The sequence below is a fragment of the Hyperolius riggenbachi genome, chromosome 4, assembly GCF_040937935.1.
Source record: "Hyperolius riggenbachi isolate aHypRig1 chromosome 4, aHypRig1.pri, whole genome shotgun sequence".
In the NCBI taxonomy this organism is placed as follows: Eukaryota; Metazoa; Chordata; class Amphibia; order Anura; family Hyperoliidae; genus Hyperolius; species Hyperolius riggenbachi.
Window position 1 is genome coordinate 402523483 of NC_090649.1, and position 26379 is coordinate 402549861.

The window sequence follows — 26379 nt, forward strand, 5'->3', positions numbered from 1 at the left end:
GCTCCTGATAAGACGTCTTAAGGGACTGCAATTATTTTCTAGTCACATAATACAAGAAAATGTATAGTATTAATATAAATGGATTCAAATGAAATCCTTGGAGTCTGAGCTCAGCTGAATAAAAGGGCTTTAACAGACATTCAGTAGTTGCCATGTGACCTGACCATTTATGGTGAGAGCAAGTAACAATTGAACATTTGTAGGTACGGTAATCTCCCCCAGACCCCTGTCTTAGAGGAAAATGAGTTTGGCCAAGTAGGACTTTCTTTGGATATTCTCTGTCCCACCTTGAAAGGTTTACAACCCCCACACACACTCACTCTTCTTTTACATGTTATGCATCCCATGCAATTACAGTCAAGCATGCCAGTGCAGCAGCTGTTACAAGAAATTACGTTGGTCGTGACAAATTAATTCCATTTGGTTTGCAACATTGCAAGAATTACCATATTAACAAACCTTGTTTTTGCTTGCTTACTTTGATTTTATGTGCAAATTAAATACAGACATTTCATAGTGTTGCTATCAAAGTTTTCTGTCAATCAATACATTAGTGCCGGATTCTCAAAGGAGTTAAGGCTCATACACATGTCGGATTTTTGCAAACGACCGGTTGTTTGGACGTTTGAATGTCCGGTCGCTTGGACGTCAAATCGGGTGTGTGTGCGGTCGGTCGTTCACCTGATAAGACTGGATTTGAATGATCCGCCAAGCAGATCCGTCAAAACCAGTATTATCAGATGAATGACCGTACGTACACACGCCCGATTTGACATCCAAACGACCGGACGTTCAAACGTCCAAACGACCGGTCGTTTGCAAAAATCCGACGTGTGTATGCACCTTTAAGGGCTGTTTCACCCCAAGAGCACTCAAAGAGCTTTTTGATCACCAGGGCCTCCCAGTGTTTTGAATAGCACCTAGACAATGAAATCCTATGGGCTATTTGACACCAAATCATTATAAAATCACTTGAAAATCCCTCCAATAGCAATACCACTTTTAGGTATAAAACAGCCCGAACAATGGCTTCTGCTCTATGCAGCTAATTACGCTGTTTGATGGGTAGAAAAGTGCGCTCCTCAAGGCAAAAGATATGGGTGTAATCACCAATATACAGCGATATATGTTCCTTTGCCTGGTGCGCTGTAATCAACAAGGGGTGTATGCCCTAAGTACAAAAATGTATATTAGACAAGATTAGCGCTCAACAGGACTAACTGAACTTAAGCCACATATATATCCAATGCCGTATTTTCCCAGTGGCTCAAGTAAATACAAAAAAATTGCATTCAAACAAATGGCCTAGTTTCCAGGACCTAAACTTAAAACAATGTGTCAGACCTTCACCTCACTTCCCACAAGTTTTGTGCGGGGTGTGAATGGGTTAGTTAAGTGTCCACCATAAATTATTGCATAATTATTATTCAGCTAAAGGTCCAAGTTATAGAGTCCTAAAAATGAAAACAGTCTTAATTTCAATAAAAGTTCTTAGTTGATGTGCTTGAATCCTTGATGACCCTTCAAACGCTATCCTTACTACAGAAAAACGATTATGCTCACCAGATTTCAATGCCAATTGCAACAGTTGGCATCAAACACGAGCGGCCCAGCCAGTGAATCTCATCAGCTCCTCCAATGTGTCTCCAACCATATGCAGGTCATATAGGAAAGGAAAGGAAGTCTCTATGGCGTAGTATGTTTATTTTCTCACCGCAAAGTGCTCAGCACACACTGCCTCACATTCCGTGACCCAGCACCATATCATCCTCCTCATACAAATATTCCTAAACTGCAACAGGTGGCCTCTTACCAGACTATGTGGCTGACCACACTAGACCAGCATCAATAGTTGTTAAACCAGCTTGAATCTGTTACTCCAGCATATGTGACTCCACAGCACCTTTAAACTTAGACAGAGACTCACATAGCATAATACTGTTTAATTCCAGGTAAAAATAATTAAAAGTGCACTCACAAAAGACGGATAAAATTGCGCATATCAGATAAGAACATCCACGTGGCACAGCGTCTCCCTCTGTGATTAGGCTCCTCCCTACTAGTTTTGTCATAAATGACTCATCAGGGGCATGACCAACCACCAGAGGGGACGCTTTATATACAAATGGTGACTCGAATTCCAGCATGTTAAGGTGCCGCCCACCAACTCCGTATATCCTACAGCCAACTGGATAGGCTGCCCAGGTTTTCACTCAACGTACGCTGGGGTTTCTCAGCTACCTAGGCAACTAAACGCCACCCCTTCCCTCTAACTTGTGATTGGCCGCCGAGCTCCCTGCGATGCGTAAGCAGAGACAGCCCAATCGTCATGGTGACTACTTGCCGTCACCTCCCTCTGCAATACGGAACAGCTCAGACCAGCAGCGTTGCATCCTCCCTATGTATCCAGGATACAGCAACGTCACGCCTGCATTGCCATCATTGCCGTTCCCAATTGCGTCCTAAAAGTATTAAAAAAATCATTGCGAGCAAATGTTACTATACTCTACTATGAGTGATCTTAAATTTATTATTTCCTCAAGTAGAACACAATCAACCTCCATATAGAGATTGGGTACCCACTTACCCCTACGCTTATTCTTACTCCCCAACCGGTCCCTTAACTGCCACCAATTCATTATAATCTTATAGCAATTTACTTCCCTAATCAGACTAATAACCAGGTTCGTGTGCTCACCTTAACATATATATTGTTCTTTGTAATAACCACACATCATAGTGATAACATACACAAAACTAATCATCAGAAATAAAGCAATTAATGTCCAATTCCACATTCAACCCCCCCAGTGTCATTGTTTTTAACTCGTAAATCCAACGGGTTTCCATTTTGGAAATTTCTCTAACTTTGTGGCACCCTCTCCATTTAGTGACTAATTTTTGTACCCCCTGAAAAGTTATCACACTGGGGTCCCTATCGTGAGCCTCACTTAAATGTTTGGACACACTATGTCCTTGAAAGCCCCTCAAGATATCATTGATGTGCTCTCCCACCCGTGTCTTAAGTGTCCTTTTGGTTCTTCCCACATACTGCAGCCCACACGGGCACCCCAACAGATAAACCACATGTGTGCTGAAGCAGTGGACGAACTGACGAATCTTATGACTTCTACCAGTCACTTTACTAATTGTGGTCTGAGTCCTAATCCCCTGTGCTCTCTCACATGTAGTACAACGCCCACAAGGGAAAAAAACAGTTTGGCCCCACATGTCAGTTTTATTGGCGATTCTTGGACCCTCAATGAACGTTCTAACCAGTTGTCTCTGTAAATGATCTGCCCGTCTGTAAATAAATCTGGGTTTAGTCGGTAGTGCAGCCCCTAGGATCAGATCATTTCTCAGCAGACTCCAGTGCCTCCTGATTACGTTTTCAACTTCCCTGTACTGGGAGTTGTAATCCAGAAGTATTGCGTGTCCAAAGTCATTATGTCCATGGTTCTCTCTGTTTATATCTATCAAATACATTTCTCTGTTATTTTGTAGAACTTCCTCCGCAATTCTTTCTAATTCATTCCGTTTATACCCTTTTTCCACAAATTTATCTATCAACATCCCTGTTTGGGTAATATAATCAGCATCGCTCGAGCAGTTCCTGCGAATTCTACAGAACTGCCCCTTTGGTATATTTTGCAACCATTTGGGGTGGTGACAACTATCAACCAGTATATAAGAGTTTCTGTCCGTTTTCTTGAAAAATGTTTTTGTACCCAATACCCCATCCCTCTTCATAAGGACTATATCAAGAAAATCTAGCTCAACTCTTCCATTTTTACAGGTTAATTGGATACCCAATTCATTTTGATTGAGCCAACCCACAAATTCATACAATTCCTCCTCAGTTCCTTCCCATATCCAGAACAGGTCGTCTATAAACCGCTGCCATTTAGTCACTTTGGAACTCCGAGGGTGAGCTATTACACTTCTCTCCCATTGGTCCATAAAAATATTTGCCACGCTGGGGGCATATTTTGCCCCCATGGCACAGCCCAAGGTCTGTAGGAAAAATTCTCCCCCATACCAAAAATAATTGTGGGTGAGGGAAAATTCTAATAGCTGTAAAATAAACTCAATTTGTTGCCTACCAAGGACATCTTGGTCTACCAAAGCCTGTTTCGCAGCTCTAAGGGCCTCATTGTGGGGGATGATTGTGTACAGTGAAGTTACATCTGCCGTCACTAGCAAACAATTATCATTAACTTGGAGTCCATTAATAGTCTGCAGGAAATGCTTCGTATCTCTTAAAAGACGGGGTAATGTCTGCACCACCGACTGTAAAAATGTGTCTATGTATTCCCCAATTCTTTGGTTTAAGGACCCAATCCCACTAACAATGGGCCTTCCAGGTGGAGAATTTAGGTCCTTATGAATTTTTGGGTTAATGTACATAACGGGAACCCTAGGGGCGTCAATCATAAGGTACTTGAACTCCGCATCCCTCAGAATACCCAGATCAAGGCCCCTTCTCAGAATCTTCCTCAATATTTCTTTATAATTTCCAGTGGGGTCCCCTTTTAACTTCATGTATGTTGTCCTATCATCAACAATTTTCCTCATTTCCTGCTTGTATTGCTGTTCATTCATAATAACCACCCCTCCCCCCTTGTCAGCTGGTCTAATCAGCACTCCTTTCTTCTTACTTAATTGGTGGATCTGTTCTAATTCTCTATTGTTTCTCTTACTTTGAATGTTTTCAAGATCCTTTAACACCATATTTTTAAAATTCTGTATGGTCCCATCCCTGGATTGGTCCGGGGGGTTGAATGTGGACTTATTCCTTAAATGAGTATGTAAGAACTCGGAGGAAGCCTCACCACTGTTAGTTCTGGCAGTGGGCCCTTCCTTGGACAGAAAATATTTTTTAATGTTAAGTTTCCTGACATATTTATGTACATTAATGTATGCATCGAATTTGTTTAATCCCTGTGTGGGGGCATATTTCAATCCCTTATCCAGGATCTTCATTTCTGACTTTGTCAATGGGACCCCACTGATATTAAATATTCCTTTCCCTGCTACTCTCTTCTTCTTTTCTGATCTCCCCCCTGTTCTTCCTCTTCTATTTCCCTTTTTTGTGTGTTCCTCATGTGGTATTCTACATCTTGCCAGTGATTTCTCCCTTCCCCCCTAAAAAATGATGATGGATGGTCTCCTCTGTCTCTCTATTAAGGGGTTCAAACCGGTTGTATGTGGGTGGATAGTCTCCCCATCTCTCTCTCTCCTGCCAGCTACCTTTTGCTGGTTCTCTTCTGGGGGGACTGTTTCTTCTAATGGGCAATTGTTTGGGTTGATCATATGTGTATTGCTTGGGGTTATGTCCTCTTCCACCCCTGGGACCTGGCCTTCCTCTATTTGATCTTACTGGCTCCCACCTTCCTTCAATAGGGGTCCTGGTGTCTGTCCTATTTGGTGAGGGATAGGTATGTCTATCTTGATTTATAAATCTCCCATGGAGATGTCGTGAATATGGATCTTCCTCACTTCTACTATTACAGTCCACTGGTGGTTGAGGCCGTTGTACTATTGGGTTATAGTTAACACCTACTGCATTTCTTTTTTTCTTCCTCCTCCTGTTCTCTAACCTGTCGTTTGTTTTGTTCTACCTGCCATTTATATGCTGTCTTTTTCATATATTCCTGCCAGTCATTCTGGAAGCGGTGAATACGTAGTTCGCTGACCTCTTTTTCATTTTTTTGTATAATCTTACTCAAAATGTTGGCATTGTTGACAAAATTCTCCTCTGTTTGCAATCCTTCCATTCTTTCCTTAATAGCATCTATCTCCTTTCCCAACCGATCTAATCTACTCTGCTTTCTTTTAGTTAATAATTTAAGCAGGTTTATTCCACAAGTATTTAAGAATTCTCCCAGCTCTCTATCATTTTCATCGTTTTCTTCTCCATCATTCGGGAGTATATCCCATCTATACCTTCTGGGAATAATGTCCTCTGCTGCACCTTTTTTGAGGCTCGCTAGGTCCCACCATGCATTAGTTTCTTTGACTATGAGGTTTTGTAATTGCCTAAACATACCATCCATAGTTACATGATTAGGGTCGGGCTCCTTAACAAATATCCTGTCAAGATCAATGATACTTCTATTCCTCATATCAAACAATTCCATGATAGATTGAGTTTGCAGCACCGAACAAATACACTAAATATATAAAATGTTAGATGGGTAGAAAAGTGCGCTCCTCAAGGCAAAAGATATGGGTGTAATCACCAATATACAGCGATATATGTTCCTTTGCCTGGTGCGCTGTAATCAACAAGGGGTGTATGCCCTAAGTATAAAAATGTATATTAGACAAGATTAGCGCTCAACAGGACTAACTGAACTTAAGCCACATATATATCCAATGCCGTATTTTCCCAGTGGCTCAAGTAAATACAATAAAATTGCATTCAAAGAAATGGCCTAGTTTCCAGGACCTAAACTTAAAACAATGTGTCAGACCTTCACCTCACTTCCCACAAGTTTTGTGCGGGGTGTGAATGGGTTAGTTAAGTGTCCACCATAAATTATTGCATAATTATTATTCAGCTAAAGGTCCAAGTTATAGAGTCCTAAAAATGAAAACAGTCTTAATTTCAATAAAAGTTCTTAGTTGATGTGCTTGAATCCTTGATGACCCTTCAAACGCTATCCTTACTACAGAAAAACGATTATGCTCACCAGATTTTAATGCCAATTGCAACAGTTGGCATCAAACACGAGCGGCCCAGCCAGTGAATCTCATCAGCTCCTCCAATGTGTCTCCAACCATATGCAGGTCATATAGGAAAGGAAATCTCTATGGCGTAGTATGTTTATTTTCTCACCGCAAAGTGCTCAGCACACACTGCCTCACATTCCGTGACCCAGCACCATATCATCCTCCTCATACAAATATTCCTAAACTGCAACAGGTGGCCTCTTACCAGACTATGTGGCTGACCACACTAGACCAGCATCAATAGTTGTTAAACCAGCTTGAATCTGTTACTCCAGCATATGTGACTCCACAGCACCTTTAAACTTAGACAGAGACTCGCATAGCATAATACTGTTTAATTCCAGGTAAAAATAATTAAAACTGCACTTACAAAAGACGGATAAAATTGCGCATATCAGATAAGAACATCCACGTGGCACAGCGTCTCCCTCTGTGGTTAGGCTCCGCCCTACTAGTTTCGTCATAAATAACTCATCAGGGGCATGACCAACCACCAGAGGGGACGCTTTATATACAAATGGTGACTCGAATTCCAGCATGTTAAGGTGCCGCCCACCAACTCCGTATATCCTACAGCCAACTGGATAGGCTGCCCAGGTTTTCACTCAACGTACGCTGGGGTTTCTCAGCTACCTAGGCAACTAAACGCCACCCCTTCCCTCTAACTTGTGATTGGCCGCCGAGCTCCCTGCGATGCGTAAGCAGAGACAGCCCAATCGTCATGGTGACTACTTGCCGTCACCTCCCTTCGCAATACGGAACAGCTCAGACGAGCAGCGTTGCGTCCTCCCTATGTATCCAGGATACAGCAACGTCACGCCTGCATTGCCATCATTGCCGTTCCCAATTGCGTCCTAAAAATATTAAAAAAATCATTGCGAGCCAATGTTACTATACTCTACTATACCCACCTGTTGCAGTTTAGGAATATTTGTATGAGGAGGATGATATGGTGCTGGGTCACGGAATGTGAGGCAGTGTGTGCTGAGCACTTTGCGGTGAGAAAATAAACATACTACGCCATAGAGACTTCCTTTCCTTTCCTATATGACCTGCATATGGTTGGAGACACATTGGAGGAGCTGATGAGATTCACTGGCTGGGCCGCTCGTGTTTGATGCCAACTGTTGCAATTGGCATTGAAATCTGGTGAGCATAATCGTTTTTCTGTAGTAAGGATAGCGTTTGAAGGGTCATCAAGGATTCAAGCACATCAACTAAGAACTTTTATTGAAATTAAGACTGTTTTCATTTTTAGGACTCTATAACTTGGACCTTTAGCTGAATAATAATTATGCAATAATTTGTGGTGGACAACTAACTAACTCATTCACACCCCGCACAAAACTTGTGGGAAGTGAGGTGAAAATCTGACACATTGTTTTAAGTTTAGGTCCTGGAAACTAGGCCATTTCTTTGAATGCAATTTTATTGTATTTACTTGAGCCACTGGGAAAATACGGCATTGGATATATATGTGGCTTAAGTTCAGTTAGTCCTGTTGAGCGCTAATCTTGTCTAATATAAAGCTAATTACGCTGCCAGCAAGGTGGGAATTTACAGAGAGTCTGCACTGCAAACACAATACTGTTGCTATAGTTGCAAAGAACCTCCATTTCAGCTGACCATCCATGGAGCTGGGTGAAAACTTAAACAGCAAGATCATTTTTCATAACTTTAAATTATAAAAAGTATTGTACAGAACCTATATATTTGACAATTGTATTACAAAACTGGATTTTGCTTTAACTAGAAGGTTAAATAGCTTGACATAAGCGACTGCTAGGGATGATCAATGAGATGCGAATAGTTGATTGAGGTAGTATGACTTTTAGAATTTGCAGAGAGCAAGATGGCGGTCTCCCGTGATACACAGACAATACATTCTGCAACTGTGGACACCTAGGTAAGATCACAGTACGCAGTAGTGAAATGATATTATTTATACTTACACGTTATACTATTATTTATACTTTATACAGCACTTAACACATTACGTGAAGGATAGTTTAGATCAGGCTTACTTTAATGCTAGGCCTCATAAAGATCTCCCTCCAAAAACGTCAAGGGCCCGTTTCCACTAGTCGCAAAATCTCATCGCATCAAAACTGAAGCTATTGCATGTCAATGGAGTAGTTTCCATTGCATGCAAATTTTGCGATGCTATGCGACCTGGTAAAAGAGTCGGATGCATGCTGCAGCACGCATCCAATTCCCGTAGGCAGTAACAGGCAGCCTGCATCCAGACTTCTGAAAGAAAACCCGAAGTCATCTGTGGCTATATGAGGCGCAATCGCATCTCAGCAGTGGAAACAGGCCTAACTGTAACTTGTGCCTAATTTTAACCCTTTCCCCTCAAATCCTAACGACCTAATCAAAAGTACTTCACTAACCTTAAATCTAATGTCTGGCCTAAAGCCCAATCTACACGATCTGATTCTTTGTGCGATTCGATTACGGTTCTATTTATGATCCGATTAAATCCGACATGTCCGATCAGGATTCAATTCAATTCAATTCGATTTTCCATTGCAAAACAATGGCAAATCGTATTGAATCAAATCGAATCGCGATCGGACATGTCGGATTTAATCGGATCGTAAATAGAATTGTAATCGAATCGCACAAAGAATCGGATCGTGTAGATGCGGCTTAAAACTTGAACCTAGTCTTCCTAACTGTATATCAATCTCAATACTTATATAAGGTAATTAGTTTGGGTGGTTTCTCTTCTAATCAATCTAATCTGTCTAAACAAACACAGAAAATAAGGTGCGTACACACGCACTACCAAATGCAACGACGGGTCTGCTGGACCCTCCCGCTGGACGGTCTTTAGCCGACAGTATGCACGTGTGTACGCACTGTCGACGAATCATTCAGAAACAGCCTTATCAGTCCGCCGACAGCGCGTACACACGTGCATACTGTCGACTAAAGACCGCCCAGGGGGAGGGTCCGGCGGGCCCGTCGTTGCATTTGGTAGTGCGTGTGCACACACCTATAGAGACACAAAGATCTTCAGAATATGCGGAATAAAGTCTTTTCATTGTGTGCTGTGCAAGAGTTCGATCTGCTTTAAGTGTTTGTTGAAAGATGTGAACTATACCAGTCGGAACCAAATGTTACTGCTAATATTTTTTTTTTTTTATTAAAATGTTTTTTCTTGTTTTGTTTTTTATGCTAGGTGATGAGTGTAGAAATATCATACAACAGACCACAGCCTAGTTTTAGTTGGAGTCTCTAATTAGCTGCTGTGTTGCAATTAGAAAACAGGAGATGACCTTCCCTGTTGTTGTTGTTATTATTATTATTATTATATACTGTTTACATTGAATTATTTGACCAAAAATAAAGCAACTGACTTGCCTATTATCTCTGTGTGATAGTTTTTTTAGAGGCTGTCTACTACTTCTATATGAATGTATATAGGTATGAGTAGCCCACCTAATGTGACTATTTGCTCTGTTACTGGTTTTAGCATTGCTGTGACATATTGCTGCATTTTGGTATGACATTTTTCAAAAAGTATTGAGACAACATGTTTTTCACTACATTACTTTCTTACTAGCTTTGTGATATTTGATTTGATTCCCACTAAAGACTACACATACCACTCATGCTTGCTTTAGTTTCCATCCTCGGTTCAAAGACATAACTACTATTTAGTGGTTTACAGTGCTTTCAGTAGTATGTGAGCTTTTGGCTGTGTTAGATAGACCACTCGTTTGTAATAGAGATTTGCTTGCAGTGCAAAATATTCCTTTTAAAGTGTTGAAGGTTATGCTATAAAATGGATAAAATCCACCTACTGCCAAATCTAAGAAGACCTCACCCCCCACACCAAGTAGAGTACACTTTATAGTCCTATATTTCAGTGTCTTCCCTTATGTAGTAATTTGCAAGAACAATAGGAAATTCAGTTCACATTATGCCTTTTATTATACTCCTTTGGATGTTTCCAAGTTCTATATACATAATAAAATAAAAATCTGGGAAATAAGCCAAATGGAGGAAGACAATTGTTATGACATGATACATCTAGAGCAGGGGTCCCCAAACTTTTTCGGTCAAGGGCCAGGTCAAAATACTTCATATTGCTGGGGGGGGGGGGGGGGGGGAGGGGGGCGGAGTATACATAAAATGATGTAGAAAAAACATTACACTGAACCTAGGTTTTGCAGACAGCATCCTACTAACAAGTTCAGCCTGATGTCTCAGCATGTCAGCATGTTCAGATAGAATGCCTCCCCCAACTCAGCAAGTGCAGTTATTATGCCACCAACGGAGCAAGTGCAGACATTGAGACCATACCATAGCAAGTCATATGTGAGCCATAATGTCACAACCCCCTCCCCCCAAAACTACCCCCTGTCTCTAGTAATTACATGAATTGCAAATGATCCACCCCTACACTTGGGCACACACATGCATGCAGTTCCGAATACGTTTTTGTGCGCCAGACAGTGAAACATACCTAGGATTGGAAGCCAGATAATGATTGCTTCCTGGCTTCCAAGTGGAAGGGTAGTGCCAGCTCTGCTATTATATATGCAGCCACCTATATTTAAAGATGCAGCGGGCCACATCTGTATGTAATACATTTTGTGTGTGAAGGGTCGGTAAAAAAGCCTCAGGGGGCCGCATTTGGCCTGCAGGCCTTCGTTTTGAGGACCACTGATCTAGACTATAATTATCTTACGTGATAGAGTGGCACATTGTTCATATACTATGCATACATTGACCTAATGCAATCAATGTAATATTAACATTTTTTTTACAATCTAATGGTGAAAATGTTAAGACTGAACATTGATTGATATGGATTAAGGAAATCAAATTTTTCGTGTTGATATCTGGCTGATTTGATCACTATGATCAAATCTGCTAGAAATCGATGCAGTAGGTGGGCAGATTGAGCACTCGAGTAGGCCACCTGAGTATCCATTTATTTAGGGCACATTTTAATTGTGCCATTAGTTGTTCAGACTTTATATTACATTGGTGTTGTGCTGTTAATGTTTCAGCTGCTTTGTTAGTTTGGGATGTGAAGCAAGAGTGTGAAATTATAGGAATGTTTCAAGAACACCAACATCAACCATATTTAATTCTCCCTTTACAGAAAATCACATTCGGGGAGAAAATGAGGGAATGCGTACACCCACTGCTTCTTTATCGCCAGTATTCAGAGACGAAGTAGTGACTAAACCAGTTCCAAGGATAAGATTTAGTAACACAGAAGGAGATGTTATTCACTATCAACACAGCAATATCAAGATAAATTGCTCCATTGAGGTTCCTAATCTGCACAATGAAGAGAAAATAACATGGTGGAAAAATGGGAACCTAATCCAGCCTTCTGATCACATCTCCGTGATGTCATTTGAAATTCCTTATGGAGCAATGACCTCTATGGTGTCTACATGCAGGTGAATGTTATATAATGTATTTTTTGATGTTACATTTATGCTGTATTAATTAGCTGGCCAAAATTAGCTGTATGAATACTTGAAATAAGTTAGTGAAATAAAACTTAAGACAAATCCGGAGGAGAGAAGAGGCCTGAATGCGGGGATGTGATTTTTACTGCCATCATATTTAGTTTGTAAGTGATAGCTATAGCCAGTAATCTAATTTGCATACCAGTAGCAATAAAGTATTGTATTGTATCGTAACCATGTTAGCCATCAGTTAAAGGGCCACTATCACAAAATATTGTAAAATTTAAAATACATGCGCACACACACATATAGGGAGTAGAGTCTTCCAGAATAAAATGAACTATAAATTACTTTTTTTCTATGTTGTTGTTACTTGCAGAAGGTCATAAAATTCTGTCAAATTTGAAAGATTTTGGACCAGTCCATCTCCTCATGAGGGAATTTTCAGTATTTCCTTTATTCATAACAAAAGCAACCCCTGTAAAGCATTTGTGCAAAGATACTGACCTCTCTACTCACGTGCAACACTATTTTCGCAGTCAGACTGAGCAACTGTTGTACAGTACAGTAAATGCTTTTATAAATAAAGAAAACCCTAAGAATAACCCATAAGGAAATGGACTAGTCCAAAACCTGTCAGATTTTAGTACCTACTGTAAGTGAGAGCCATGTATGAAAAAAATACATTTATAGTGCATTTTACTCTGGTGGAGATGTACATTTTATACCTATACGTACATGTATTTTAAATTTTACTATTTTTTGTGATAGTGGCACTTTAAGGCAGGAAGTTTTAAATTACGATAATACCATTTATTGGCTAACTTGAAAAGATTCAAAACGGTAAGCTATTGATCTAAAAGGTTTTCTTCAGATACAAGGATGTGAGCCATAGTAGCGCCACGGAATATGTTGACACTTTTTAAATTAATAATAATAATAATAATAGTAGTAGGCTTACTTTTTACAGTAAATCTTTTATTGTCAGCCAATAAATATGGAATCATCCAGTTTCAAACCTTCCTTCCCTAATTTACATAGATAAGTCATGCTAATTTAGTTTTAAGGTGTGGGTCAAACCATATTACATTCTTGAATACTTAAATTTGGATTAGCATATTAATTGATACGCTGTATTGAATTTCATCTACAGTGAAACGATTGTGAATTTGTAATAAGCTAGTAATCCGATATGATTTCTTCTTCCATTTAAAGCATTGTGGATGTGCAATGGTCTGATGGTGGCACCTACAACTGTAAATTAAGAATTGGCGATGAAGAAACAGTATCAGATCCTATGTACTTACATGTGGAAGGTAAGATCATATTGTTGGCTATCTGGATGTATTCATTTACACAAAACCTTACAACAGTCTTTTAATAAGGTATTACTGCGAGGATTGCTTTTTTTAAATTAAAGGGAACCTGAGATGGGCATATAAAGAGAAAATATACATACCTGTGACTTCCTCCAACCCCTATTCGCTCCCACTCCATCCTCTTCCGACTCCCCGTCCATCCGCAATTGGCCCCGGAAAGTTCTCTGGTCCAGGGCCAACCGCGCACACGCACTCTCGCCATGTTCATTCCACCAGAAGCATTCTGCGCCTGTGCAGTACTACTGTGAAGGCGCAGAACGCTCCTGGTGATGGGAGCGAGACGGGGGAACTCATCCAGTCGGACTGCGCCTGTGCCAACTAGCCCTGACTGGAGGATTTTCCGGGGCCAGTTGCGGGCAAAGGAGAAGGCGACTGAGGACGACGAGGGAGTAATCAGGCTAGAGGGGGCTGGAGGAAGCCCCATGTATGTATACATTTTTAAAGAGGCCCCATCTCAGGTACACTTTAAAGGGCATCTGACCTGGAGGGATATAGAGGCTGCTATATTTGTTTCTTTACACAATGCACATTTCTTAATGGCAGTCTCTGTGTTTTGCACACTGAAGTCCTGGGGGTAATCGTAGTCCGGCAGACGCAACTTGTCTCCCGTTCACTCAGGGGCCTGTCTTTAGGTGAAAAGCATGGTATCACATTGAGGCATAGGGACTGAAGGAAGACTACAGATCTTCCAGGACTTACATGCATTTATTATATGTATTAGGGAAAATTAATTAATTGCTGCTCCTTCAAGAAATGAAGAAAAACTTTTGAACTTCCATAAAGTTCTACCTAGAACAGTGATGCCCTCACAGTTACTTAGCTTATGTTTTAGAAGACCATGTGTTGCGGTTCACAGCAAACAAGTGCACCTGGCCGACTAATCATAATCACTTGCTTTATTTCAAATTTATTGATTGTGTTATATACTTGAGACAGATATTTTGTGTATCTTATGCAACTGATTGATTACTACAATTCCCTTTGACTATGACAATGTATCACCAATAATAGCCATATTTAACTTACATTTTGCAGATAATGAGATTGGTGGAGAAGGTGATAGATTGCGTTCAGCCACTGCTCCGTCACAATTCAGAGAAAACCTCATGGCGACTCCAGTACCAAAGATTAGATTTAACCCCACAGTGCGCAATATCGCTCTCTCTGAGCACAAAGATGTCAAGATTAATTGTTCTATTGAGGTACCTAATCTGGACAACGACGAGCAAATAACCTGGTGGAAAAACGGCAATTTATTACATGCTTCTGATCGCATCTCCGTGCAGTCATTTGAAATCCCATATGGAACGGTGACCTCCATGCTGGCTTCCTGCAGGTGAATTTTGAGTTGGAAATACTGAAATACTGTATATTGAGATGGAAGAAATAACTGTTTAACCCCCTTGCCGTTCCAATTCTGACGGCAGGGGGGCGGTGCAGCACTTTTTAAAAAAATTTTTTTTTTAATCATGTAGCGAGCCCAGGTCTCGCTATATGATAGCCGCTGACAAGCGGCATCCCCCCACCCACTCCGATCACCTCCGGCGATCAGAGTAAGCAGGAAATCCAGTTCAGAACGGGATTTCCTGCAGGGCAGGATGACGTCACTGACGTCATGGACGTCGGGACGTCAGAGGGAATCCCGATCCACCCCTAAGCACTGCCTGGCACTGATTGGCCAGGCTGCGCAAGGGGTCTGAAGGGGGGGGGGGGGCGGCGAGGCGGGTAGAGGCGAATCGGCGGCGAGCGGTGGCAATCGGGATATGCACGCAGCTAGCAAAGTGCAAGCTGCGTGCAGTAAAAAAAATTGTAAAAAATTGGCCCAGCGGGGCCGGAGAAATCCTTCTGTGCAGGTTACCCCGAGCTGAGCTCGGGATAACCGGCTAGAAGGTGAATGTATTTCTGTATTCTAGTCTGTTAAATTTCTGTGAAACCACAATATGGCTTAAAGTAAACCTGAAATGGGCTATTTAAAAAATTATATACTTACCCGGGGCTTCCTCCAGCCCTATACATCCCTCGCCGTCGGTGCTCATGGGGCTGGAGGAAGCCCCGGCTAAGGATATAATCTTTTAAATAGACCATCTCAGGTACACTTTAAGCCCTGTACACACACAAGATGAAACTAGATCTAGCATGTGTACAGCAGTCCCCGCCCTGCCCTCCCCTCACCTTGGCTGCTCAGTCATTGATCCACCTGGCGGATCGATTTACAGTAGCTAAGCAATAACTGAGGACATTGTTCTCCCCACTGACCTGGCTCCCGCGTGATGTCACGCATGCGCTGCTCCATCGTCCCTCTGCCACCAACCCCCCCCCCCCCCACACACACACACACACACAGGCATTGCATTGAAAAAGAACAAGTCACCAGGTGTCTGTATAGCCTTGGCCTAGCATTGTGACCATAGGGATCAAGTCCTTTCTCAACCAGGGTTCCTTGAGGACTCTGCAGGGGTTCCTTGGCATTTCCCCCACCATGGAGGAAGTATAATAGAGAACATTATAATAGGGGATACTGTAAAAAGAAGCACTAAATTAGGGGTCAGAATATTAATGAGCACAGTATAATGAGTGGCAGTGTGATAGGAGTTAGTGAAATTAACAGCCTCACTTACTTTCAAAGACCATGCCTCCGGAAGAATAATTGCAGGGGTTCCTAGAGATTAAAAATTTGTTTGCAGCAGTTCCTTGAGATCAAAAAGTTATTTGCAGGGTTCCTCCAGTGTAAAAAGGTTGAGAAAGGCTAGCACATGTATGGGCCTTAAAGCGGTATTGTCACCATAAAAACAGCAACTGGTCTGAGTGTATTAAGTGATAAAGATGCTAATCCTGCATTCAAAACTTGCAAAACTTGTTCTGCTGTTATGGTTTGGAGTTATCACATACTTTATAAGCACTGGCCCTAGTGCCAAACAGTGCCAAAGAGTTGAGAGTTCTTTTTATCTATAATATATTCCTTCCCTTCCATTTATTTCCCTGCCTAGCTTTCTTATCTGAAACACCTCTGCTCACTTGTGTTTACAAGCAAGGCTGAGGTGACTCAGCGATTGGAGGATAAGACAGTGTAGTCCCTAGTATACACCTCAGTGGGAGTGTCTGAAGACTCTGGGAGGAGGGCAGCTAATGAATACACAATGAGCAAGAGAAGGGAGGGGGGAAAACAAGAGTCAGGGAGGATATGATGTCAGCATTAGCTTGGCAAGATGGCCACCGCCTAGAATAGGATTTTCTGCTTTTCCTTTATAAAAGTCACAGGAATCATTACGTGGATAGCACAATACATCTGTTATGCAAGTAGAAGTAGTATTTATCTACTTATATATGTGTTTTTTATGTCTAGGTTAGCATGGGTGTTGCTTGTTCTTTAAGAGAATTTTGCGTAATCAGCTTGTAATCCATTTACTTTTCTCTGTTTACTTTAAGCATTATGGGAGTACAGCGGTCTGATAATGGCACATACAACTGCAAATTAAGAGTTGGTGATGAAGAAATAATTTCAGATCCTATGTACATTCAAGTGGAAGGTAAGTTCACACTATCAAAGTTAACCTGTGTCCACATCTTGAGAAGTAAAGCAAACTTTTGAAAATATTACACAGGTTGCTAATATAATAATAATATAATAATAATAATAATAATATATACTGTACTCTTACCTGAGGTGGCTCGGATTCTGTTTTTGATTATAGTTCCCCCTCCTTCTTATTCTTTTTCTGTCCCTTTATTAGATTATGTGCAGGTTCTTCTCTTTTTTCTTTTTTTTATCAAATTGATGGCTTATCATTTTTTAGAGCAAAGTATGATGTGACTTCTACATATATACATGTACAGGTATACTATATATGTAGCCCCAACGTAAAAAGTACTGTTTACCATGTTTGGCTCTCATTTGGCTTAACTGGCGGGTTTACAAAAAAAAAAAAAAAAAAAACAAGTTTTTATCTTACCGACCGTATCATTTCTCTGTGTCTGGCAATGAAATTACTATTTGCTCTGCAGTGTTTTCCCCACAAATTTTTTCCAGCAGGGTGGCAGGAAGAAGTAGCCGGGTGGGGCGCAATGGGGCAAATGCAGGGCCAGTGCAACTCTGCTTACAGCATAGGAGGAGGCAAGCCAATGACAGCTGAGTGCTTACCAAAATTTGCTGGGTGGAGCACCAAGCTAAGAGAGGGAGAACACAGCTCAGAGTTTGCCTTCTTTCTTATGTGTACAGAGTGAGGTGTAGTCCTGAAACTGTGTGTGCAGCCCTTGGTGGCCTCTCTAAGCTGCTCAAATTGCCCAACTGTCTTCATCACTAGTCTGGTGATGTTGCTGACAAGATCAGTGGATGTTTTAATAACCTAGATGAGCTTTTCCTGTGACAGAAATAATACCACAGCCTGTGTACTATTGGGACGTTTGTGAGTCACATCAGGTGGGAAGCGGGTGTGGCAGGAGAAGGAGGCAGACAACAGCATGGTTATGCAGGGTGAGGAGGCAGGGATACTTTAGCAATTCTAGTGTAGCTGCCTTAATCTTTCTCTATGGCACTGGTCACCAGAGAGTACATGGAATAAAGATAGAAGCCATGTAGATAAATCACGTTTATTAGGTAAGCATGTGTTTTCCCCTTAGGTTTGTGGTAATTGTCTATAACGATCCTGGGAAAGGCCAGTAGGCAGGATGAGTACAGGTACACTTTGCGCCAAGCTGACATTTCAGTGGTAGGTTGAATCTCTTGGGCTAAATCATTGTTGGTTTGTTATGTGGCAAGATATTCTCAGGAACTTTGGAATCTCACTTTTCAGGCTGCTGTCCTAGAGTTGTATTGCTTGTATTATATCCTCTATACGCACGGTGGCGTAGTGGTTAGCACCCTCGCCTTGCAGCGCTGGGTCCTCGGTTTGAATCCCAGCCAGGACACTATCTGCACAGGGTTGTTTTATGTACTCGCCGTGTCTGCGTAGGTTTCCTCCAGGCACTCTGGTCTCCTACCACATCCCCAAAACATACAGATAAGTTAATTTGCTTCCCCCCTGAATTGGCCCTAGACTTCTATACATACACTACACAATATATACATAGACACAACTATGGTAGGAATTAAATTGTGAGCCCCTTTGAGGGACAGTTAAGTGACAAGACAATATACTCTGTAATAAATAATATCTCATTAAATAGGGAGAATGAGACCCACTACTAGTAATTGCAAATTGCTGCAAGCAAAGGTGCAATGATCTTGACAAAGAGAGACTATTGCAGAAAATCTAGAATGAGAGATATCTGGAAGGTGACATTGATTACGTCATTAAAAAATTCTACTTGATTGACTATTGTGTTGATTGTCTGTGTTTAACTCCTTACTAATCGCTAATGCAGAGCAATTATACAGATCAGGTGTTCTAAGTTCATTTTGACTTCACTTCCTGTACACTTGTTTTTGGCATGAGAACTAGGAACACCTGAAGCCATTAGCATCACATAGACAAGTGGCAATATTTAACAGAATAAAAAAGACATTATTACTCCCATTTCTGGTTTCATTCTCCTCATCTAGAAAAAAATGTTAATCTCTGCTTTATATGGACAGCCTTTTGGGAGGTAGATCCCTTATGATGTTTTTGCCTTTCATTTAGGTCTTCCTCATTTCATTCGTCAGCCAGAGAGGTTAAATGTCTCTAGGAACACCCCATTCAATCTCACATGTGAGGCTGTTGGGCCCCCTGAACCTGTGGAGATATACTGGTTCCGTAACAGCACAAGGATCAATGACATTCCGTTGGTATCGCCTGCGGTCCTTAATGTGTTAGGTAAGTCCATATAAACCTGCACTTTTACTTCATGCCAGAATCATAATACCAGTAACTTCATGCTGGGACTCAAGCCAGATGTTGATTGAATCACTCATGTAAATATTTGATTTCATATAAAATATGGCTGATTGTATGTTCTACTCAAAGTGCAAGGGATCCTCTTAGTAAACTGTTAACAAGGCTTCCTAGGTTACATAACCAGTTTAAGTCATGCCCCATTACATGAACGCAGAATATAACCACCTTCTGGAGTGCTATCTCTGAACACCAAATAAAATGTTTGACTTTTTATTAGAGCTGATAGATGTGTCATTAGTCCTTATCAGTCCACTCTTAAAGTATAAAAACAAGGATTGTGTTTGATGTAAATGTAGTAACTTCCACTTCTGGAGCACCTCTCACAAGTGTTGATGTTCAAATTCAGCACCATGTAATTCAGAACCTGAATACACACATTCAGCATCATATCAGCACCCAAGAGCAGGACGGGTGTGTTTTATTTAACTCCAAGTGGAAAGGAGAAAGTATCAGAGTTAAATGAAACGCACCCAGTCCTGCTGTTCGCCACTGAAATGGTGCTGAATGTGCGTGTTCAGGTGTGGTGCCGACACTACCTCCCACTCCTTGTGTCAGGAATTTCTTGTCTTGTTTATTTGTGGCGGCTATTGGAAGCTCAGAGTGGCAGTCGCTCTGAGCAATTTTGCTCACTTGTCCATAGCTCCTGGTGTGTTCTGTGTAACCTCCTCCACAAAAACATTCTGCTGTACTGCCTAATTTCACCCAGTTGCATAGTCTTGTTTGCTCTGGTGGTACTCTGGCTTTCTCGGCCTCAGCTGCTATATCTTGCACGTTAAGACCTGGGGGTAACCAAAGTCAGGAGACACATTCAGTGTCCTGTTCAAGCCGGGGCTTGTCTATAGGTGAAGACGTGGGTCGAGCTCAGAGCTACAGAAATAGCTTGGGGTACAGTGGCTGAAAGAAAGCAGGAGATCTGCCAGGCATTACAGGGGGGGGGGGGGGGGTTCACTTTAAGTACAGTATATCAATTGTAGATAAGCCAACCCCCACTTTACACCCAAAATTTCAGTGTCAAAAAGTTGGCCTATCTAGTGATATACAGTAACTAAAATTGGTCAAGAAATATATATCTGCAGCTCATGCTAATATTCAATTGTTATGCCTAAAAATACAACATTAAAGCCACTGACAGGTGAGGTGAACAACCCTGATTATTTCACTAGAATGGCATTTGTCAGTGGATGGATGGAATATATTATGCAGCAAGTGAGCAGTCAGTTCTTCAAGGTTTAAAAATTAGCAAGTGTAACAATCTGAGTGACTTGAATAAAGGGATAATTGTATGTCTTGAGGGTTGGTTCCCAGTATGTATTGATTAGTATTTACTCAAAGTGTTTCAAGAAAGGACAACTAGTAAGCTGATGGTACATGGTGAGGCCATCTGAGATCTTGTGGAGTACAGAATGCAAGGAGGACCTATGTATTATTAGGCAGGTGGTTTTAATATGAAGCGTTCTCTGAAAGTAGCTGATTTAAAACTCATTACAAAGCTACTGGAAATTAAAACACTAATAATTCTTTACAGATGTTGTGTGTTTTAAGACAGAACAGAATGGAAATCAGAAGTGAAGCCAAACCACATCCCTCACTGTTAATGTCCATTAAATCACATTGGTCTTCACAGTAGCTTTGAACAGAATGTGGTAATTGCGAGGCATCGGGCAACAACCTAGAATGCTGCTGTGAAGTAAATGAGTTGCTTAGCTGAATGATTAATAGTTTTAATTAAAATGACCTTTACCCAAGACAAACTCTATTATAAAATGATGGAGTCCTTGTGTATGTGATTTATTTGGGTGAAAGGTGATGCCGCACTGCAGAATATATAGCGTAGCCTCTGGGCAGACGGTTCTCTAGAGTATTAGTAAAGTAAATATTCAGTCATGGTTCACTGTTTTTAATTAAAGCCAAACTCTTAAGCACAAATGTTTTCCATTCCTGTGTAGGCATTAAGTGGCAGCGCTTGTAATTGTGTGGAAGTGACTTGAATAGCTGATGTCAAATAAATCATTTTTAAAATATCTTGTCAGCAGCCCCATTATCAGCCAGGTCTTGCAGCTTGGACTTTGCAAGCAGTCTTCTTATACGACTTTGTGGCCTTATCTCTGGAAGCCATCATAACATGAGGAACCTGAGCCAACAGGCATAAGGGGCCCTGTTCAGAGAGACTGCCATTACCTAGGGCCGGTTCTAGACTTTCTGCTGCCTGAAGCAATCTTTGGAGGATGCCTCGCCCCCCTCTTCCCCAGTAAATGCTGATATTGATATATATACCCCCATCATACATGCCTCATATTATATATACACCCAATATAAACCCCATCACTGGTTAGAGATCACCATGGCCAGTCAGAGGGGAAGCTTTGAAGTAATGCAAATCAGGCTGGGATGCATGGGTGGGACCACGGCACGGTCATTGGGCCAATCACTGCACCTATCAGATGTCACTGCTACAGATCGAGTGCAGTAATTGGCCCAATGATGGTGCCATGGTCCTGCCCATAAGACTATCGGCACTAGTAAGCAAAAGGAGCCCATTTGGTGCCATCACACCCGCCTGATTGGCCACATGCTAAAGCTTTCCCTCAGACTGGCCGTCGTGATCTTTTGCCGGTGATGGGGTTTTACGGTAGCATGCCTCGATAATAGGCATATATATCGACAACTCAACTGCTTACCATGTCAAAGGGAAGGGTGGCAGGTGGCACCGGTCGAATGAGGACGGAGATGCAGATGAGGAGGGTGGTGAGGATGGATGAGGAGGGTGGTGTTTGTGCCAGGAAGGGAGGCAGGAGAACAAAGAGGAGGCAGGCGCCGGGTGGCCCAAACTGTTCAAATGCCACCCTCTAGATTTTGCCACCTGAATCATGTGATTCAGGTGAAATCTTTGTTCAGATAGTCATTAAAGGTACACAAATCAACTTTTGTTGGTTTGATTTAGTCACATGTGTGATGCAGAGTGACTAACCCCAGTTAACAGCGATGATATCTGGAAACCATTTGCTGCATATCACAGTGTTTCACAAAAATGGAAATGAGGGAAAAAGTGTCAGCTTTAAGGCGCGTACACACGCCTGATCCTCTCAAACGCAGGGCGGCCGTTCTGCCAACAGTTTCCCCGTGTGTACAGTCTGTCGGCAGGCTGATAAGGCTCCATTTGACTGATCTGCTCAGCGGATCAGTCAAAACCAGCCTTATCAGCCTGCCGAAAGACTGTACACACTGGGAAACTGTCGGCAGAACGGCCGCTCCATGGGTGGGCCTTAGGACCTGTCGTTTGAATGAATCAGGCGTGTGTATGCGCCTTTATACTGTGTGATAAATTGGCTTCCTATGTAAAATGCCCCACCTTGTTTACCCCTCGCTTGTTAGATACAGATTTATTAAGCATCTGTGATGTTATCTGTATAGATGTTGTTTCAGAAACATGACAAATTACCATCAACGGATTACCAGCTGTGTGTCTGGGAACATTTTTTTTCTAGCTGAACTGAGGCCCTTCCCTCTCGTATGATGTTGTTTTCCAAGTTACGGTCTAATTCTGTCATGTCACATGGCTTTTGAGAACTCAGATGTTAATCTACTTATTAATCCACCCTGTATTTACGATATGCAACAATAAAGCTCATTGAACAGAACCCACATTAATTTGGGAATGTGGCTGGGTCTATTAATAGACAGCAAAACAATTAAAACTACATTAATGTTACTGTGCAGTGGCTGGAGTTGCCAAGGGATCTAAGTGAAATAATCTGCGTTGTGATCTTGTGAGATCCTGGCCATGACAGGTACAGGAAAGCTTGAGAGGCGTAAACATTCTCTGGGACTACATATTGTTCAACATATTGAGACTTTTCACCTTACTGTGCTTATTTGTTATGTTCTTCACTGGGCATGCTCACTTTCTTTTGCAGGTAGATTCAATATACCGGTAACTTTTAAGTTATTGAAACAGAAACATGATTTGTTTAATGTTTTATACGTATTTATCATACCCGTGTTTCCCTGAAAATAAGACAAAATGCAAGTGTGGAATTTCACACCATCCAAGTTCCTGAGGTGCTGGACCAGTAGGCAAATAGCAATGAAAAATCCAGAAGATCTACACACTCGTACAAGTGTGATACATTTATTCACAATATATGCCAGATGTACATTCAATATCAAACTACTGTTTTTGGGCCACGGAGAGCCCTCTACAGAATGGTATCCACATTGCCATTTTGTTGCATACCTTTACAAAGGGGACCCTCTGTGGCCCCAAAACGGTTGTTGGTGATTGAATGGACATCTGGCATATGTTGCGAATAAACGTATCACGCTTCTACATTGAGTGTGCAGATCTTCTGGATTTCTCACGGAAAGTAAGACAGGTTCTTATATTATTTTTTGTTCCAAAAGATGCGTTAGGGCTCATTTTCAGGGTATGTCTTATTTTTCCATGAACCACAGCCTATATTTATTCTTGAACAAAAACATTGTTATTTATTCAAATATAGTCATGTAATTACATTTTGGAACATCATCAGAACTTTCCCAGCCCTTAATTTAATCATGCATTTTTCATAATTGACTTCATTTTTTTTTCAACAACAATCTACTGTTACACATGTCAACTCTTATTGTTTTGGGTCTCGTGGTGGTGTCTGCTGTCCTTTGTGAATGGTCTATCTGTCTTGCTGTGTTCTATTGCCAATTGATTTTACTCTTGTACATGTATTCCATAGTTACCTCGACACTGTTTAATTTGACTTTTTTATGAACACACTCTAGGGCTTATTTCTGGAGAAGGGTTTACATTTCAAGCATGCTCAAAAATCCTGAAAAATCATGCTAGGCCTTTTTTTTAGGGGTAGGTCTTATTTTCAGGGAAACAGTAAACATGAAATAGGTCTGACAATTTGGGTACATTTCGGCTCGTGTTGTTGGGCTTAACGTAGATACCAAGTATTGACCATATATGATTGCCGATACTTCAGTACTTTAGTTAAAGGATGCGGTTTTTGGCAATGTGTCTTCACCCCACTAACCTCTAGACTGTAAGCTTGTAAAGGCAGGGACCTCTCCCTTGTGTTTCCTGTTTCTGTGCATTTTATCAAATGAACATTCATCGGTATTGGCAATGTTTTTCAAACTACACATCACTTGTATATATCTGCACTTGTATCACTAGTTGTCCTGATTGTATAGTATGTTGAACATCTCATATGTCTGTGCTGCTTATTACTGTATGTTTTTTGTACATTGTACAGTGCTGTGAAATATGTTGGCGCTATATAAATAAAAAATAATAATAAATACTTCTCCGTAGTAAATAAGCTAATGCAACTGATTAAGTAATGTCACTTGGCATATGCCAGCAGATATAAATAGATGTGAGAAAAGAGGGGACTGGAGAGAGCCTGGTGAGGAAGCCACCTAGAAATACCTGATACTCTCTACTGCCCTAGGCTCTTTATGCCCCTATAGTTATCCTACTTGCTTTTGTTTCAAAGTAATGTCATCTGTATAAAAATCACAAGTCCCCCACCTGGGAGCTGATAAAACCTTCTCTTCGCAGGCTACTTACAGTCACACTGAATCCTGCCCCCCCCCCTCCCCCCCCCAAAAAAAATCAAATATCAAAATACAATCTAGGAACATGCAGAAGGGTTATTTTGACTATAGTCCCACTTTCCAAGGTTAAATAAGGCAAATTTTAATAAGGACAAACGTGCTTGTCAAGTTGCAGCACAGCTTGCTTCCTTCCTTTTGTAGATTTGGTTAGGAGTTTGTCAGTCAGGAGTGGCCATGTGACTTCTAAAGCAGGAAGAATGGAGGTCAGACTATATTTCACAGAATTATATTAGAAAACAAGGCTGAAAGTGGTGGCAAAGGGTATTGACAGAGGCAGTGGCAAGAGTTCAGTGTGAAAATAGCTTGCATATTTGTTTCTTTAACTGTTCATCTTATTATACAACTCATTCATATTCCGTATTATGTATAAGAAGAGGGCAGGAGCTTGTTCCAGTTACTATGCTAGCACAGCCTGCTGTAGACTAGTAGTTTGCAGGTTTGAAAACCCTGATTTCTTATTAGATAGCTGGTAAGTGTAGGGATCTTTCATTTGTGTGAATACAGTAGAGGAACAGCTCCAGGGCAAACCGCTGTAAAACAGATTTTTCAGTTTAAAAATGCAATGACAAATATAATTTATAATCAGGGCCGGTTTAAGCAACAATTGGGCCCCAGGGCAAGATAAACCTGGGGGGCCCCCCCAACAGATACCCCGGAACAAAAATCGTCATTAAGAGACCTTTTTTGCAGCTGGTATAGTCAGGGTGTGAAGCCCCAATCGGTCGGAGCTCCACATTCTGGCTACCCCAGCCTGCATGGGGGACAAGGGGTTAAAAAGTTTCAGGAGGGGGGACCCCACATAATTTTTTTTAACAAAATTCCCGCACTCTAAACATAAAAAAAAATTGGGAAAATAGGAAAAAATGCCAGGGATCTTCATACAGCCATATTGCGGCTGTATAGCGATCCCTGGCCAAAGCGCTGCGGCTGTGTATGGGCCCCCTGGAAACCGCGTCAGGAAATGTATTGCCCTTTCTTTTGATGCATGTAAAATTACACTACCGTTGGGTTTGCTACTAGAAGTGACATTTACCACATTTAAAAGTATACTTTTTTCCTTCAAAACTTTAAAATCGATTTTCTCAAAAACTATAAGGTCTTTTTGAAAAATTGTTTTTTCCTCTTATTCACAATGATCTCCTTAACATGTCCTGCAAATTTAGGGTTTCTAGCATTTAAGGTGTATTTGCTATTAACCATTCAAGTCGGCGGGTTTTTAAATGTGTATTTTTTTTTTCCTTTGAAACTTTAAAATCAGTTTTCTCAAAAACTATAAGGTTGATTTGAAATTTGTTTTCCTCTTGTAGCTACTGGGGGCCCCTACAAGCTCTGGGG

General features: G+C 41.3%; 1 protein-coding gene across 2 annotated transcripts in view; it reads left to right on the forward strand.

The window, feature by feature from the left end:
* MERTK (MER proto-oncogene, tyrosine kinase) overlaps window positions 1-26379 on the forward strand; it is a 172216-nt gene that overhangs the window by 22094 nt on the left and 123743 nt on the right. For both annotated transcript variants that reach the window (XM_068232287.1, XM_068232288.1), the window contains exons 2-6: window positions 11858-12164; window positions 13392-13492; window positions 14591-14891; window positions 16982-17082; window positions 19174-19347. In XM_068232287.1, the coding sequence (XP_068088388.1) occupies window positions 11858-12164; window positions 13392-13492; window positions 14591-14891; window positions 16982-17082; window positions 19174-19347 (984 nt within the window). The remainder of the gene's footprint in view (window positions 1-11857; window positions 12165-13391; window positions 13493-14590; window positions 14892-16981; window positions 17083-19173; window positions 19348-26379) is intronic.